Below are 15,450 nucleotides of genomic sequence, written 5' to 3'. Positions count from 1 at the left end.
AAGCTGTTGAACTGCAGGGGGCGGGGGCGGAGCGGGTCAGGCAGGCAGGGGTCTGAGTGGCCAGTGGGGTCAGCTGAGGCCCGTGCCCAAGCGCAGCCAGGGGTGTGACTGGTCCCCTCCCCTGTCAGGCCGTGGAGGGGGAGCGCCCCTGGAAGACAGGACGATGTGTCTGCCACCCCTGAGCCCCACTGTCTCTCCCTCGACTGGCCACTGGCCATGATGGTCACGGGTGCAAATGAGCGAGTCACTGCCCCCTCCCCCGCGCATACGCGCCTAGGCTCCTCCCACTCACATCGAAGATCTCGAAGCCGGCGATGTCCAGGACCCCTATGAAGTACTGGCGTGGCTGCTTGGTCTCCAGGGTGGCATTGATCCTTGTCACCATCCAGTTGAACATCTTCTCGTACACTGCCTTGGCCAGTGCCCCGATGGAGTAGTACACCTGCTGTACGCTCTGCCCCTTGGTGACATATTCATTGCCCACTTTCACCCGAGGGTGGCACAGCCCCTTGAGCAGGTCGGCTGAGTTCAGCCCCATGAGGTAGGCGGACTTGTCGGCATCTGGTGGAGAAGGAAAGAAGTAAGCAAGCACTTCCGGCAGACCCTCTTTCCCTGCTCCAGGGCCAGAGCCTTTCTGAAGCATTGGGTCCATCCGCTCTCACTTAAGAGTTGCAAATACAGGCCTGGAAGGGCACGAGGCTTGCCAGGGGGCACGTAGCCAGTGTGCAGAGTCAGGCTGGAGCCCAGGCCTCCTCGTCTGTCCAGAACCTCCCAACACCCAGCAGTTCCTGTCGTCTCTGTCTTTAACATCTGCTTGGTGTCCCTGGTCCAGGCCCTTGACCAGCATTGTTGTGAGCACGTTCTCATGTCTCCAGGGCAGGGACTGTGGCTGACCGAGATGTGCACTGCTCCCTGCCTCCTTTGCTCCCATCCCAGGATCTGATCCAGGACTGGGCCTGTTCCACTCTTAATCCATGTGGTGAACAACTTGAAATCAAGGTTCCTAACAGCATTTTACCCACCCCCCAACTCTCCACCTGTGCCATCCAACATATGATCTCTATTTAGAGAAAATGTATTTCATTCAATTTCAAGTGTTTTGTGATAGCTGATGACATGCTCTCATGAAATGAATGCCAGGCTTGGCATTTTGATCTGGATAGACACAGAAGGGGTCCTTGAAGATAGGCTAAGAGGAATATTCTTGGGCATTTGTCTAGCTAGCCCTGTTCACACCTTGACATTTCCTTCTCAAAGAATTCTTACAACAGCCCCAGAGTGAGCTAGGAAGGACTGTTGTTCCATTTCACTAAGGAGGAAACTGAGGCCCAGGGAGGTATGCGACATATTAATGCCAAGCTATATCCTGACCCCTGGCCCTTACCTCCCAAACAGAACATGGCACATGGCTTGAAAGGGGCTCATCCAAGGGCTGGGCATGCTCCACATATACACTGCATTAATGATCAGGATGTGCAGAGCTCTAGAGTTTGTGCTTTCCTGAATTTGGGTGAGTGTTGGGCCCAGGAGGAGACATCCCGAACTCACTTCTGGTCAGTGCAGCTGGGGTTGAAGATTTGGCAGGATTGTGGGGGGTCTCCCTGTCTGCCCATCTCTCACAATCCTTGCCCCTCCCTGGTTCTCATCCATCTACCCCACAGGCCTCAGGTCCCCAGGAACCATCCTGTCTGGGTGGCCTCTGACAAGGCTCTAACGAGGAAAAAGCCTGGAGGTAGGGCTGGATGGTGTGAGGGCCCTGCTCCTGGGAAGAGGTACTGCCCTCTGACCACGTGCTTCTCATACTTCTGGTTTCCTCCCACTTTCGCTGTCATGGTCCTAATAACCTTAATAAACTAGGTTGTCAGCCTAGCTCTTCAAGAATTGTTGAAAAGCACCACTTTTGGATGCAGCACAGGAGACCCTGCTCCCAGTGGACTATCTCCTCATGACAGGTGAACACCCAGCACCTCAGGCCTTTTCAGCACCTGCCCCCACCTTCGGTGCCATCTGGCTCGGCCTGCTCCTCCCGCTGCTTCTGCTTGAACTTCATGTTCCCGTAGTGCATGATGGCGCCTGTTAGCTTGTAGACTCCAGCTTTCTCCTCGGGAGTGAAGCCCAACACGTCAAAGGCGCTCTAGGACAGAGCAAGAGAGGCAAAGAAGGTGGTTGGATTTGGTGGTGCAGGAACCCTCAGGAACTCTCACGCTGCCTCCTCACTCACATCTGTGGCCATGAGCTCCTCGGAGTCATCGATGGAGGCCACAGACACCTCTCCCTGAGACACGAAGGCGTAGTCGTAGGGGTTGTTGGTGACCAGCAACATGTCTGTCCAGGCAAGGAGCAGGGAAGGGGACAAGGGGACGGGAGAGGGCAGGGGATGGGCAGAGAGGGGTTGGGAGAAGGGCACAGTGGGGGTGGGGCAGGGACAATGGAAGAGAGGACCAGGAGCAGGGAGAGAGGAGGAGAGTCAGCAAGGACCATGCAGAGAATCCAAAAGATATGAAAAAGTAGGCAGGGGACTGCGGAGGGAGGACAGTGGGAGAATGACACCTGGGAGCAGGGGAGACACAAAGAGGAGAAAGGGAAAACCAACCAGGAGGAGGAGAAGAAATATGACAAAGAAAGTGTGGGAAGAGAGGCGAGAGGAGTTGCAGGCAGATCTGAGATGGGGAAGGAAGAGAAGACCTGAGCAGACTGAAGGAGGAGGGAGCTAAACAGGGGCAGGTGAGGAGGAGGAGGACACCCAGCCTGCCTGGGGAGGGCAATGGGGGCATTGAGGCATTAGGCGGTCTCACCCAGCAGCTCTGGCTTTTTGTTGGACAGGATCTGGTAGAAGATGTGGTAGTTCCTCTCAGCCTTCAGCTGGAAGATCACCCGGGACTTCTCCAGGAGATCTGAAGTGAGGAGAAGGGAGGAAGGCAGGTAAGGACGGAGAGAGAGTTGATCCAGCAAAAGGGTGGAGATTAGAGGAGAAATGCTCTTATAGCAAAATGGAGAGAGCCAGGGGAAGAGGAAAGATGGAGAGGGAATGTTGAGATAGGGTGGCCCATCTGGGAAAGAAGGCAGAGGCGGAAGACACAGAGGGGTGTGCAGGGCTCCCTGCCATACTCACAGGTCTCTATGTCTGCAGAAGCCAACTTTCCAGTGGCTCCAAAGTGGATCCTGATGAATTTCCCCTGGGGGTGGATGGGACAAAGAGTCAGGGAACTGGCCAGAAGGGACAGAATGGAGATCTTGGACCTCAACACAACCCAGAAAGCCCTGGGTAGTTCTGGAAATGTTAATGACCTATTTGGTGTCCCAGTTTAGTTTCAGTAAAACAGGGGAAAGGATGCCTATCTCCATATTACTAGGTATCTCTGAGTGGAAACAACAACACGGGAATGAACACAGATACAATGCCTTCCGTTTGTACTTCTGATATGATCTCATTAATCCTTTCAATAACCTGCAAGGTAAATATTGCTACCTCTGTTTCACAGATAAAGGAACTGGGACTTAGAGAGGTGTGGGGACTTGCTGGGCAGGTGGGAAGCTGGAGAATTGGCTCCGGCACCTATGCTCTCTTCCCACTTTCAATGTGGAAGAGCTCTGGAAAAAGTCATTTGGAAAATCTATAATGTGACACAAATCAGCTCCATTACTTGGCTATGGAATAGCTATGGTGACTCTGGGTCTCTTTTCTTGAATTCTCAGACCTCAGGGAGCCAGGCTGAGTCAGGAGGGTTTGAGTGTGTGTGTGTGTATATGTGTGTGTGTGCACACCCACAGGCTGGTGCACACACACACGCTTGCTGATATCCCAAAGCCAAACGCAGGATGATCAACTGGGTGTAGTGACTGTTGACGAAACAGCACCCCCCCTTTTCTTGTCGAGGCCAAATGAGGCCAGTGGACAGCTGTCAAAGGCACTCACGAAGCGGGAGGAGTTGTCGTTCCGCACGGTCTTGGCGTTGCCAAAGGCCTCCAGGGCAGGGTTGGCCTGGATGATCTGGTCCTCCAGGGTGCCCTGTAAAAGCAGCAGAACCCCGAGGGTTTATCTTCTGTCCACCTCCAGCAGTAGGGAGGACAAGGGGCTGCTCTGGTCCTGGGGAATGAGGGTGGGGCTAGATGGACTGCAGGTGGGTCTGTGGCTCCAAAGGGCCATATACAGACATCAGAGTGTGTATCTCCTTCCAGGAAGGTCTTTTTTTTTTTTTTTTTTAAGATTTTATTTATTTATTCATGAGAGAGAGAGAGAGAGAGAGAAAGAGGCAGAGGGAGAAGCAGGTTCCCCGCGGAGCAGGGAGCTTGATGTGGGGCTCCATCCCAGGACCCTGGGATCATGACCTGAGCTGAAGGCAGACGCTTAACCGACTGAGCCACCCAGGCGCCCGCCAGGAAGGTCTTGAGCACTGGGCTCAGTAGTGCTGTCCCCACTGTTCCCCAGGGCAAGGCTAGGGGTCACCTGGGTCAGCCTGCCCCCAGGTCCCCTCTGCTGAGCCTGTGGCCCACCCTGTACCTTGTTTGCACTGGCATTGTCCTTCTTGCCACGGTCACCTATGGCCGCGATGCTGGCAAAGTACTGGATGACACGTTTTGTGTTCACAGTCTTCCCTGCACCAGATTCTCCACTTGAGGCAAGAGGGACCCATCAGAATCCAAGATTTCCCCTATGCTCCATTTGGAGTTCAGCCCACTGCACCCTCCTCCCTCAGAATCCCAGCCTTCTAACCTCCTCCACCAGGACCCAGGGCCCCGCATAATTTGCATATCATTGTAGGTCACTCCGACACCCCTCTGAGAGCCCAGCTCCCCACACTCCTTGCAATCACAACCTTAAACCTTTCCTCCCCTCTGCACCCCCAGGAATCGGCCTGGGTCCCCGCCAAATCCCTATGTGGGTGGATGGCATTTGCTCACGTGATGAGGATGGACTGGTTCTCCCGATCTGGAAGAGAAAAGAGGAGAGGCAACAGGGTCAGGTCCACCGGTACGGGGCTGAGGGGTCACAGGTCAGGGCTGCCAGACTCACCTGTCAGCATGTACTGATAGGCGTTGTCGGAGATGGAGAAGATGTGGGGCGGCGCCTCGCTCCTCTTCTTGCCCCGGTAGGCGGCCACCACCTCGGCGTTGTACACCGGCAGCCACTTGTAGGGATTGACGGTGACGCAGAAGAGGCCCGAGTAGGTCTGGAGCAGGGGAGAGGGCAGGCATGAGGGGCTGGAGGGGGAAGCCTGGGGCAGGTGGTGACAGGCAGGGGAGTCCCTGGTCACCCCAGCTGGCTCCTCTCTTCCTGCGGCTGACCAGGGGTAGGAAGGGGGCAGAGGGGAGCTGGGCCCCTTGGGAGAGTTCTGACCCCCTCGCCTTGAGAGAGTTGCCCTGGCCTACTTTAGCCTCCATCCAGGACTGGCTTCCTGCCACGTGCACTCACGTAGATCATCCAGGCGGCGTAGCGCTCCTTGAGGTTGAAGAGTACGGCGGGCTCGTGCAGGAAGGTCAGCATGGCCATGTCCTCGATCTTGTCGAACTTGGGTGGGTTCTGCTGCAACACCTGGTCCTCCTTCACCGTCACCGTCTGGGGAGGGTGCATGGACAGGGATGACCACACTCCCACCTTGCCAGTCGGCACTCGCCAGCTTCACGACCTACCTCCTCCCAGAACATGGGCCACGACCTGGCCTCACTCTCCCAACTCTTCTCTGACCAGTGCCCAAGCCCTGCCCCGTGGCTCCCCCATAGCACTTTCCCCAGACAACTTACTGCCATCCCTCCCATGCTAGGGTCTCTGTGTCTTGCCAGTGCCCCAGGACAGCACCTTTCTGTCCCTGCTTCAAGCATCTAGGGGCAAACTTGCGGGGCTGGCAGCTCTCCAATCTGTGCACACACCTTACCCTGACTCCTGAGGGCATTGCTTGTGGGCATCAGTTGCTCAGGGCAAACCTTGCTCTGCTGGAAAACATCTCACCTACCAACCCTACACTCCCCATTGGTCACCATCAGTGTGGTTCGATTGGCACCAGTCAGTTCGCCATGCCCTAACGTGATCAGACCCTGCAGGTAGGTATTCTAATATTGTTTTTGACAGCGGCGGAAGCTGGGGCTAGAATAATTAAATGGTTTTCCAGCTTGGTAGATAGCCAGTAGCAGAGCCGGGATCAGAGTCAAAGCCCCCAGCAGATTGTGGCCTGTCGTTGCACACCTCGTTGGGACCCAACATTCAGTCGGCATGTGTGAAGGCAGATGGTTGTGAGCTGCTGCTAGTGACCAGTGGCAATTCTCACGGCTTGCGTGAGGAAGCAGGTACTGTGGACTTCTGAGTGCTAGTCACCAGCCCCGGGACTGAGCGTTCAGCTCAAGAGTTCCTGCTTTTTGTGTTCATCTGGGTCTAAGAGTTTGCTCTTGGTTTGAGTGAGGTGGATTTGGGGGAGTTGGTCCATGGAGGAAACTGAGGCACAGAGAGGAAGGATACACATTCAAGAGGGAACTTTACTTGATGCCGTGTCTGTGTCTTCTTTATCTCCAGGACCCTGCTGAGGCAGATACCAGGGGAGGTCCCCCCACCCCTGCCCCAGCACCATCTCTGGTGAAGGGCGTGCATCCCTGGTGTGGTGCCCTGTTACACCTGCTCAGGTCCATCTGAGAAACGTCAGAGTTCTCATCAAAGAGCTGGGTTCCTTGAGGGGGCATGTTCTGCACTCCTGCTAACTTTGGCTCTTCTCCAGAGCCCTCAGCTCCCACAGCAAGTGCCTCCCCCATGCAACCCCCCGCAAACCTTCTCTCCCTTTCCATGGCACTATGCCCCACACACCTTGCCATTCTCTGTTTCAGCAGTGACCTTGCCCCCTTCCCGGGACAAGATCTTGGCCTTCACAAACTCCTCCTTGTCATCGGGCACGAAGCACTCAGTGCGGATGTCGAAGGGACGGGTCTGGGCCTCCAGACGCTCCTTCTCTGACTTGCGGAGATATTGGGCTGCCGCCCCAAAATCGGCCATCTGCGCATCGGTCATTTTAGTGCTTCCCTGCGCCTGCGACGGGAGGGCCCAAGCCTCAGTGGGTGGCACCCACTCCTGGCCACACCTCCTCACCACCTGGCGCTGTGTTCTTCCCGCCCACTGAGAAGATCCGGGCCTGGGTCCTGTCCTCCCCATGCTTCAGGTTCTACTTCTTTTGCCCTCTGACACAATGCTGAAGGAGCATCTCTAAGGGTCTGCACGGGGAGGTGCTGAGCTGCCTGGAGGAGAGAGAGGGGGCCCTGGTCCAGTAACCTGGCTCCCACGAGAAAATTGGGGGTGGTTCTCACCTGGTTATCTCTTCACAGAGAATCCTGAAGACCCTGGACCATGGGTGGAGCCACAGAGACACGGGTAGGCAGAGGGAAGACCAGACAAGGAGAGAGAAGAACAGTGGAGAAGGGCCACTGGGGAGAAGTGAGCCAGGAGGATCGACCCAAAGAGCCGGATGAGCAGGACAGACCAAATGGGGAATTTGGGAGAGAGAAGAGGCAGAGAGTCAGTAAAGAAAGGATGCAGAGTTAGTGAAAGCGCCAGGGGCGGAGGTGGGATCAGAGTTGGAAATAGAGAGAGGTGAGGCGATTAGAACACGCGGCCAGGAAGGAAGGGCAAGGGGACAGACAAAGAAGTACCACAGTGACGGGTATTGACAAAGACCAGGAGACAAAATAAAACCAGACAAAGAGCAGAAAGCCATCCAAGGTGGGAGGAGGATGGAGACAGAGCATGGAGGATACAGAAAGTAGGGGACAGCAGAGGCAGGGAAAGAAAGGCAGATCAGAGGAGAAAAGAGGTTTCTGGTTTTTCCCTGGGAACCTCCCCTCTGTCAGTGGGAACTTCCTGGGGTTGGAGCAAGGCAGTTCTAGCAGAACCCTTGGGCCTCAGACCACCCTGCACCCCATTCCCCGAGAAGGCAGAGTCCCTCAAGGTGGGGGCTCTGGGGACTGGCCAAAGAGTCTCCCAAACTCCCTCTTACCTTGTTCAGAGCAGTGTCTGTCTGTCCTCGGGAGCAATCTCCTTTATATCCCGCTGCCCCCACCCCCTGCCTAAATTTGGAGTCCTTCCGGAGGGACCCTCCCTCCCAGCTCCTCCTCCCTTGATCCCTTGGCTCTGGAGGTGACAGGAGGACAGCAGGGCCTCTAGATTTGCCCATGAAAGGTCTGTCACCCTAGCCCCTCTGGCTCCAGGGCCTTTTTTTAGTCCTTGGGCACATTCCTTCCCTCCAAAGAACTGATGGGCAGATAGCAGGAAGACAGGACCTTCTCGCACAAACGCCCCTGCCCGCCAGGCCCTTACCTTTTTTATTTTTAACCTGAAGGGTGAGCTGAGCACACTGGGCAAGAGTCACCTTCTCCTACAGGCCAGATGCTGTCCCCTGCCCCCCAACCATGGGTTCCCCACCCTTCTACCCGTTTCTACCCTGGCCTGTTCTCACACAGCCCCAGGCTGGGAACATCTGCCCACCCTCTCTGACCTGAAGTCCCACAGTGCTAGGGCCTGGGAGCTGGGGCTGGGATGCCCACCAAGGGGAATCTACTGCCCAGCTCCATGACTCCCTTTGTTAGAAAAAAGAAGATGTCTGTGTTACCCTCTTTCTGCACAAATACAGTGCCTGGTTTCCTTCTGTTCCCCAAATCTCCAGGCAGGTATCCTCCTGAGGACTTGAGGCTGTGCTGCTTTGGGGACACATCTGGAGCCCCTGGCCCCTCCCGCGATGCTCCCGATACAGTGGCCACCATCTGTCCTCTCAAAGGAGAAGGAATTCTCCCAGGCCACCACAGAAGATAAGCACTCAGACCCACGGTCCAGTACCTTCCCCTATCGACCTGAAAACCGCATGGTCCGTGTGCATTCTTAGCCCCACACATGCAGATCGTTCACACTTACACGCTTATGATCACAGATTTTCCCACTTGCTGTTAGGCACACTGACACGCACATTTGCACACCCACTTTCACACACAGAAGTTTTACCCTCCACTACTCCTGGTGTGGGATGGGGAGGGGCTGGGGAAAGGCAAGAGGCGTTAATCCTGGCCCGAGGGAGGAGGGGTGGGGGTGGGGGGCTGCTCCCTTCCGGGCTGCCAGAGGGTGCAGGTGCTGCTGAGGCTGGCTGGGGCGCCTGGCAGGCCCAGGGATTTACACCAGCTGGGCCCCAAGCTCTGCATTCCGTGGGGTGGGGCCGGGGGGGGGCTCTGCAGTCCATCTCCCCCTCCTCAGGTAGAACTCTGGTGTCCTCTCCCAACCCTCCTGGGGCTCATACTCACATGCCCTTCTTTGCGGGCATCCCCGAGTGCCCCAGGCCCTCAAGGCCCCCCTCCCTGGTCTCCATCGATGCCACCTCTCAGAGGCAGTAGGTGTCGGGTCTTCAGCAGGCCGTGCCTGGTATGACTAAGTGGACATTGTGTTCAGGAAACAAAGCCAGACTCCCCTGCTCTGGCTTTCCCCCACACCCTCACACGCAGGAACACTCTCCCAGCTCCCCCCTCCCACCCCATCCACTGTCACCTCTCAATATAGCTCTAGAGTGTGGAGGGGGGTAGGACAGACAAGGGTCAGTTTCTCCGGGTAGGAGAGGTTTCCATTAAATATCTGGCTTCTCCCCCGAGGTCCCCAACTCCCTAGACCCTCCACTGCCCCATTACTAGACTCAGGAACACACTTCTGTTCCAGGGGACTTGTACCCTATACCCAATGTCCTTGGTGGGGGGAATCTGCGTCAACCCCACATCCACATCTCCTTCAGGTACGTACACCAAAGTGTTACCCCCCAAGGGATGCAGACCACCTGTCCCCAGCTCTAGGTCACTTGAGGCCCTGGCGTGCAAGCTGGGGGGTTAGTCCAGTGCGTCAGTGCCCGGTTCCCATTGCCCGGGGGAGGTGATAAGGGGCTAAGAACACCAGGTCAGGCTGGGTCAGGTCCAGCCGACAAAGACCAGGCTTTGTCCTCAGGGAACCCTGTGTTCTGAGCAGGCCAGACTCAGTAGAGGTGGTGTGGCGGGTGAGGGGTGGGCAGGCCGTTCCCACTGTCTCCAATGGAAGGGAAGAGGTTAAGTTGATTCCAGGGCTCGGACCCCTTCTCTGGTCCATTTCCCCCCCTCTTCCTCCCCATAGGTCCCCTCCTCTCCACCAGCTCTCACATCCATCCCTGTGCTCCGTCCTCCCTCAGCTGCCTCCCACAGCAGCATCTCATTGTGCCTGCAAGTTCTGGAGTGTGAGGGCACGGGATGGAGACTCCTGTCACAGGTGAGGGGACACCAGGTCGCCACCCTGTGCCTGGCTCCCTGGATCTCTGTCTGTCTCTAGCGGCTGACCTCCCTTTCCCTCTGCCTGGTTCCCTGTCTCAAAGTCGGGCCTGGCCTCTGAGTCTCCCTGGAGCCAGGTTTCTGCCCATCCTGGGGGCTGACATGCCATTTCCACGAGTCTCTGCTTGCTCTCAGCCCTACCTCTGCTCACCCTCTGCCTGTCTCATCTCTGCCTCTGCGTCTTGCTCCAGGGTCTCTGTCCACCCCTCTCTAACGTCACTACTCCTGGCCTTGCCGATTTTCCTCATATCTGAAAGTGACCCAGGATTTCTTCCCTTGCCCGGTAGCATCCCCCTCAGCTCCTGTGGCATCTCTCTCCAAAGTTCACCCTGCCTTTTTGCTCCGCCACCCATCAGCCCTCTCCTCTCGCCCGTGGCCAGGCTCCACCATGCTCCCCACCTCTCTCCTCTGCTCCCGCAGTCAGCTTGTGTTCTCAGGGTTCCCCTGCATCTCCCTTTCCTCTGCTGACTTCCTCATTGCTCCCCAAGTCTTTCCTAGGAAGAGAAGTGGTCCTGGGGTGAGAAGATGGAGGGGGCCACGAGGACAAGGGTGGGAGCCCATGGATCTTTCTGAGGCCTCCTCACTGCTTGTATCTTTTCTCTCTCTTGGTTCCCCTGGCCCCCAGTTTCTTGAGCCCTGCCCCCCCCACTGCCCCCCTCCTCAGTTATCCCCCCTCTCCCCGCCTCCCTCTCCTCCTATTCTTTGATTCTTCCCAGGGTAAGCCCTCTTCCTGGCTGCTCAGAGGGGGGCTGAGGAGGAGCCTGGCTGGAGCGGCTGTGTGGTTGGGTGTGGGAGATTCGGTCCAGGGCTGAGCCAGGCCTTCTGGGGTTCCCAGGGGGTGGCTGACAGCCCCATGCCTTGCGAGCACCTGCCGGCTGTGGCTCACAGTGCCAAGCCTTCCCTCAGCAGCCCAGGTGTGGCGGTGACTCCGGTGGGTTGCTCCTTTCCCCACTTCCTAGCCCTCCGCCACCGCCACCGTACCCAGCCCCCCACCCCCCGCCAGCGTCCTGTTCACACAGGACTCTCCTCTCCACAGTCCCTCATCTGCCTGCTTCCCCTCCAGATGGCCAGCCATAAATGGGCCAAAGATGCCTCATCTTCCAGCAAGCCCAGATGAGGAGGGTCTTGGGAAAGGAAGTTACAGCAGGAAGGGGTGAAGGAAAAGAAAGGAGCGCTGTGAACAGAGAGGGATCTAAAGGGGATCTGAGGAGGGTGGGCTGAGGGTACAGTTCTGGCTGTGGTGGGGTGGGGGCCCTGGCCTCAGGGTGGTTGGAGACAGTGGTGGCTGTGTCTACAAGGATAAAATGGGCTGCAGTCGTAAGTCCCTGTGCCCTCTCAGACACCTGCCATTACCCCACGCCTCCCAGGGCTCTCCCGGCAGCGCTCTCCCGGCGGCCCTCAGTGGTGCTGTCAGTGGCGGTGGGGGTCGTGTCGGTCAGCGTAAGTCCATAGCAGATGGGCTCCGCATGCTCTAAGCAAGCCTTAAGGGTTTTTCTAAATCTTGAACCCTGAGGGGAGGGTCTCTGGACCAGGGAGAGGGCTGACAGGACAGGTGTCACCCGCTGAGGAGGAGACGAAGGGGAGCGTCTGGGCCAGTGCTGCCCCGAGGATGCTCAGAGCCTCCAAGCTCTCCAGTAAGGCCTCCTTGGGCTGTCTGTGAAGCGGCCCCTCCTCCCTTGGAGCCACCCCCCCACCCCACCCCATGTTCATGTCCCTGTGGCTGGCGGGCAGTGAAGAAGAGTCTGGAGGCCGGATTTTGGCTTCAAGGAAAATAACTTTATTCTGCTTCCTCCAAAGGGGCTGCTATAGAGGCTCTGGAACTGGGGGCTTCATCAGCACCCTCAGGATGGGGCAGATCAAGAAGATGTGGCAAAGCTACTCTTCATTCAAGCCCTTTTGAAAGGAAACAAAGTCCAAATTAACTCTGGGAAGGTGGGTGTTGGGCAGAGACGGGCACAGAAAACAAAGGGGAGATGGGGCACCCGATGGGGTGGGGGACCGCTCTGGGCCTGAGGGAGGCCCCCCTGGTGGTGAGAGATGTGTCCTAGGGGTCGGTGTGGAGGGGTGAGGGCCCTGAGGTCGGCCAGAGGGAAGCTGCCTGAGTGAGGACAAGGGGGTCCTCTAGGCTGTCCACTTTAGGGCTGAGTTACTAGGCTATAGGCCAAAACTAGGTGGAAGATGAGAGAAGACCAGCAGTTGGGGGGAATTGGGACATAGTAGGTGTATACAAATTGGGGTCTTCTAAGGTTGCTGACCACCCTAGGGCTGGGATTCACAAAGTCATTGAAAGTTAGAGCTGGAAGAATCTTAGAAATCACCGAGGACTGCATTACCTGGCCCTCTGGGGCTCCAGAGTTCAGTTGTGGGGTGTGAATGAAGAGGAGACATCCCTGGCATGAGTGGGTTCGGTCTGAGGGCCACTGATGTTGGCGGATGTGCTGACATGGGGCGACTAGTGAGGCCCAGGGGAGGGACCCACCTTGGCGCCGATGTCGCGGCTCTTGGCCCGCAGCTTGTTGACCTGGGACTCGGCGATGTCCGCGCGCTCCTCCGCCTCATCCAGCTCGTGCTGCACCTTGCGGAACTTGGACAGGTTGGTGTTGGCCTGCTCCTCCTGCAGGGGTTCGGGGACGGGGAGGCTGAGGTGAGAGGAGGTCAGAGGTTCTCTCAGCCTCCCAGCCGGGGGCGGGGCGCAGCTCCCCAGTGTCTCTCCTCCAGGCCCAGGCCCTAGCAGGACCACTCACCGCCTCCTCGGCCTGGCGCTTGTAGGCCTTGACCTTCAGCTGCAGCTTGTCCACCAGGTCCTGCAGCCGCAGCAGGTTCTTTCTGTCCTCCTCCGTCTGGGGGCGGGGTGGTTAGGAGTGAGGAGGGCATGGTCATGAGAGGCAGCCTGTCCCCTCCCCCCGCTTGTTGACTTTACCCGGAATGTAATATCTTCACCCACTTCTACTTTCTGATCCTCAACAAACTCTTGCACTCTCCTTATAATTTTTTTACCATAAAAAACTATTAATATTTTTAATGTTTTGTTTCAGGAAGGTCCAGGGAGCTGATGGAATCCTGAAATTCTTCACAAAACCACGCGTGTGCGCTGTTCCAGGGAGGAGGCCCTTAAGGGTCCTGGGGCCCCATGGAGGATAAACGTTCCTGTTCTAGAAGCCAGCACGCACTGGCAGTAATGCTGGGACAGCGTACTGAGCTTTCCTGGGATACAGGAAAATGACAGAGACTTGATCTAAGGACATGTGTGTCTCGAGATGGTAACTTTCTGATTGGAACAGAAGCAAAATCTAATTAGGAGTCTGATTCTAGAAAACAAACCAAAAAGTTCTGAGATGTGTTGAATGACTTTGGGGCAGTTTTTGGTGTATTTGGGTGGTCATGGCACCCAGCCGGAGCCTGGCGACACACTTGCTTTCTTGGAATCTGTGCTGGGTGAGCTCTGTCTGGAGCTTTGGGTGTTGTCCCCATGGGACAGGTAGAGGGTGAGCTTGAAGGCAGAGCTCCCAGGCCAAGAGGCTCAGAGGTTGACCTCTAGCCAGGGGACAGTCAGGGGAGAACAGGGCTAGGCAGAGTGGAAACGGGGCAGCCAGGGGCTGCACTCCCACTCCTCGCCCTGGGGGAGACTAAGAGAGAACACTTCATTCCTGTTGGTGGTATCACCCTGGCTTCAGGCAGTGGTGCAGGGGATCCAGCCCAGAGCAGCCACCATGCCCGCACCTGGTAGGTCAGCTCCTTGATGCGACGCTCACTCTTCCTCATGCCCTTGATCGACTCCGCGTTGCGCTTCTGCTCTGCTTCCAGCTCGTTCTCCAGCTCCCGCACCCGGGCCTCCAGCTTCTGCAGCTGCTTCTTGCCCCCCTTGAGGGCGATCTGCTCGGCCTCATCCAGCCGGTGCTGCAGGTCCTTGATGGTCTGCTCCATGTTCTTCTTCATGCGCTCCAGGTGGGCGCTGGTGTCCTGCTCCTTCTTCAGCTCCTCTGCCATCATGGCAGCCTGGGGTCAGGGGAGAGGTCTAAAAGAACTGGGCCCAGGGCCCCTTGTCCCTCAAGGATCAGCATTTTCCCAGCCTGGTGTCTGTTTCCCGAGGCCCGCCAACCCACGCAGCGGTAAGAGTCGGCTTGTCACGGTGCAGTGGCTTGGCTGGGACCCAGGGCCCTTGTTCACGTCTTTAGTGGGGGCGGGAGGGGAGCGGTCACTCACATCGGTGATGGCCTTCTTGGCTTTCTCCTCGGCGTTCCTGCACTCCTGCACTGCCTCTTCCACTTCTGATTGGAGCTGGGACAGGTCTGCGTCCATCTTCTTCTTCTGGTTGATGAGGCTGGTGTTCTGAGGATCAAGGTGGGCGGAGCACGAAAAGCACTGAGCATCCAGGGGTGGCTCCCAAACCTCACCCGCTGGGCCCCCCCAGCCGTGCTTCCCTCCACGACTGCGCAGGGGAGCCGCTCACCTGGGAGTGCAGCAGCTGCACCCGCTCGCTGGTCTCGATCAGCTCCTGCTCGGCCAGCTTCCGAGAGCGCTCCGTCTGCTCCACCACGGCCCGCAGCTCCTCCAGCTCGGCCTGCAGCAGGTTGTTGCGCCGCTCTACGATGGCGATGTTCTCCTTCAGGTCGTCGTTGGCGCGGACCGCGTCGTCCAGCTGGATCTGGGTGTCCTGCACACCAGGAGGGTGGGCATGAGAGAGGGGTTGGCCTCTGGGCCCATCAGAAGGCCGTTCGGCTAGGCTGGGTGCCTGGGGAGGTGGGGGGGGAGCCCGATGTGCCGGGTCCGGAGGGCCTGTGGGATGTCTCCGCAGTAGCCAGGAGGAATCTGCTGCTGTAAAGGGACACCACCACCCAGCATGGCCACGTGGAGGCCAGTCTGTCTCCGGGTAAGGTGACTTCCTGCTTCAGGAGTCTCCTCGTACCTTCAGCAAGCTCTGGAGACCCTTGACTTGCTTCTGGGCCTCAGCGGCCATGCGGTTGGCGTGGCTGAGCTGGATCTCCATCTCGTTCAGGTCGCCCTCCATCTTCTTCTTCACCCTCAGGGCCTCATTGCGGCTGCGCGTCTCCGCGTCCAGGGAGGTCTGCAGCGAGTCCACCACCCGCAGGTGGTTGCGCTTGGTCTGCTCCATCTCCTCGTCCTTCTCTGCCAGCTTCCGCTCGATCTCAG

At 57.5% G+C, this 15,450-nt stretch overlaps 2 protein-coding genes across 2 annotated transcripts; both read right to left on the bottom strand.

The window, feature by feature from the left end:
* Positions 1-5: 5 nt before the first annotated feature.
* Positions 6-6,991, bottom strand: LOC116629372 (myosin-6-like; the record flags this gene model as incomplete). The annotated part of the gene is made up of 12 exons (XM_032399666.1): positions 6,791-6,991; positions 5,414-5,557; positions 5,015-5,171; positions 4,903-4,930; positions 4,502-4,613; positions 3,917-4,009; positions 3,113-3,176; positions 2,796-2,894; positions 2,222-2,325; positions 1,996-2,134; positions 293-561; positions 6-11 (listed from the first exon to the last, which is right to left on the bottom strand). Coding segments are annotated over exons 1-12 (1,416 nt in total), but the record flags the coding sequence as incomplete, so codon positions are not given.
* A 5,062-nt stretch (positions 6,992-12,053) lies between these two features.
* LOC116629373 (myosin-7) lies at positions 12,054-15,444 on the bottom strand. Its single transcript, XM_032399668.1, has 7 exons — positions 15,206-15,444; positions 14,750-14,953; positions 14,503-14,628; positions 14,020-14,295; positions 13,044-13,139; positions 12,779-12,913; positions 12,054-12,192 (listed from the first exon to the last, which is right to left on the bottom strand). Exons 1-7 carry the CDS (start codon positions 15,410-15,412, stop codon positions 12,175-12,177), a joined length of 1,062 nt encoding a protein of 353 aa, XP_032255559.1. The 5' UTR covers positions 15,413-15,444; the 3' UTR covers positions 12,054-12,174.
* Positions 15,445-15,450: the final 6 nt, after the last annotated feature.

Source organism: Phoca vitulina, unplaced genomic scaffold, assembly GCF_004348235.1.
Source record: "Phoca vitulina isolate PV1807 unplaced genomic scaffold, GSC_HSeal_1.0 scaffold691, whole genome shotgun sequence".
Taxonomy (NCBI): Eukaryota; Metazoa; Chordata; class Mammalia; order Carnivora; family Phocidae; genus Phoca; species Phoca vitulina.
Note: the sequence above shows the minus strand (reverse complement) of the source record. Positions and strands in the feature narration are given on the sequence as shown.

Coding starts and splice junctions, on each gene's coding strand:
- LOC116629373 (XM_032399668.1), bottom strand. CDS start 15,412: ATGGAGCAGACCAAGCGCAACCACCTGCGGGTGGTGGACTCGCTGCAG. Junction 13,140..14,019: donor TCAAGGAGCTGACCTACCAG/GTGCGGGCATGG, acceptor CCCCGCCCCCAG/ACGGAGGAGGACAGAAAGAA. Junction 12,914..13,043: donor AGCGCCAGGCCGAGGAGGCG/GTGAGTGGTCCT, acceptor GAACCCCTGCAG/GAGGAGCAGGCCAACACCAA.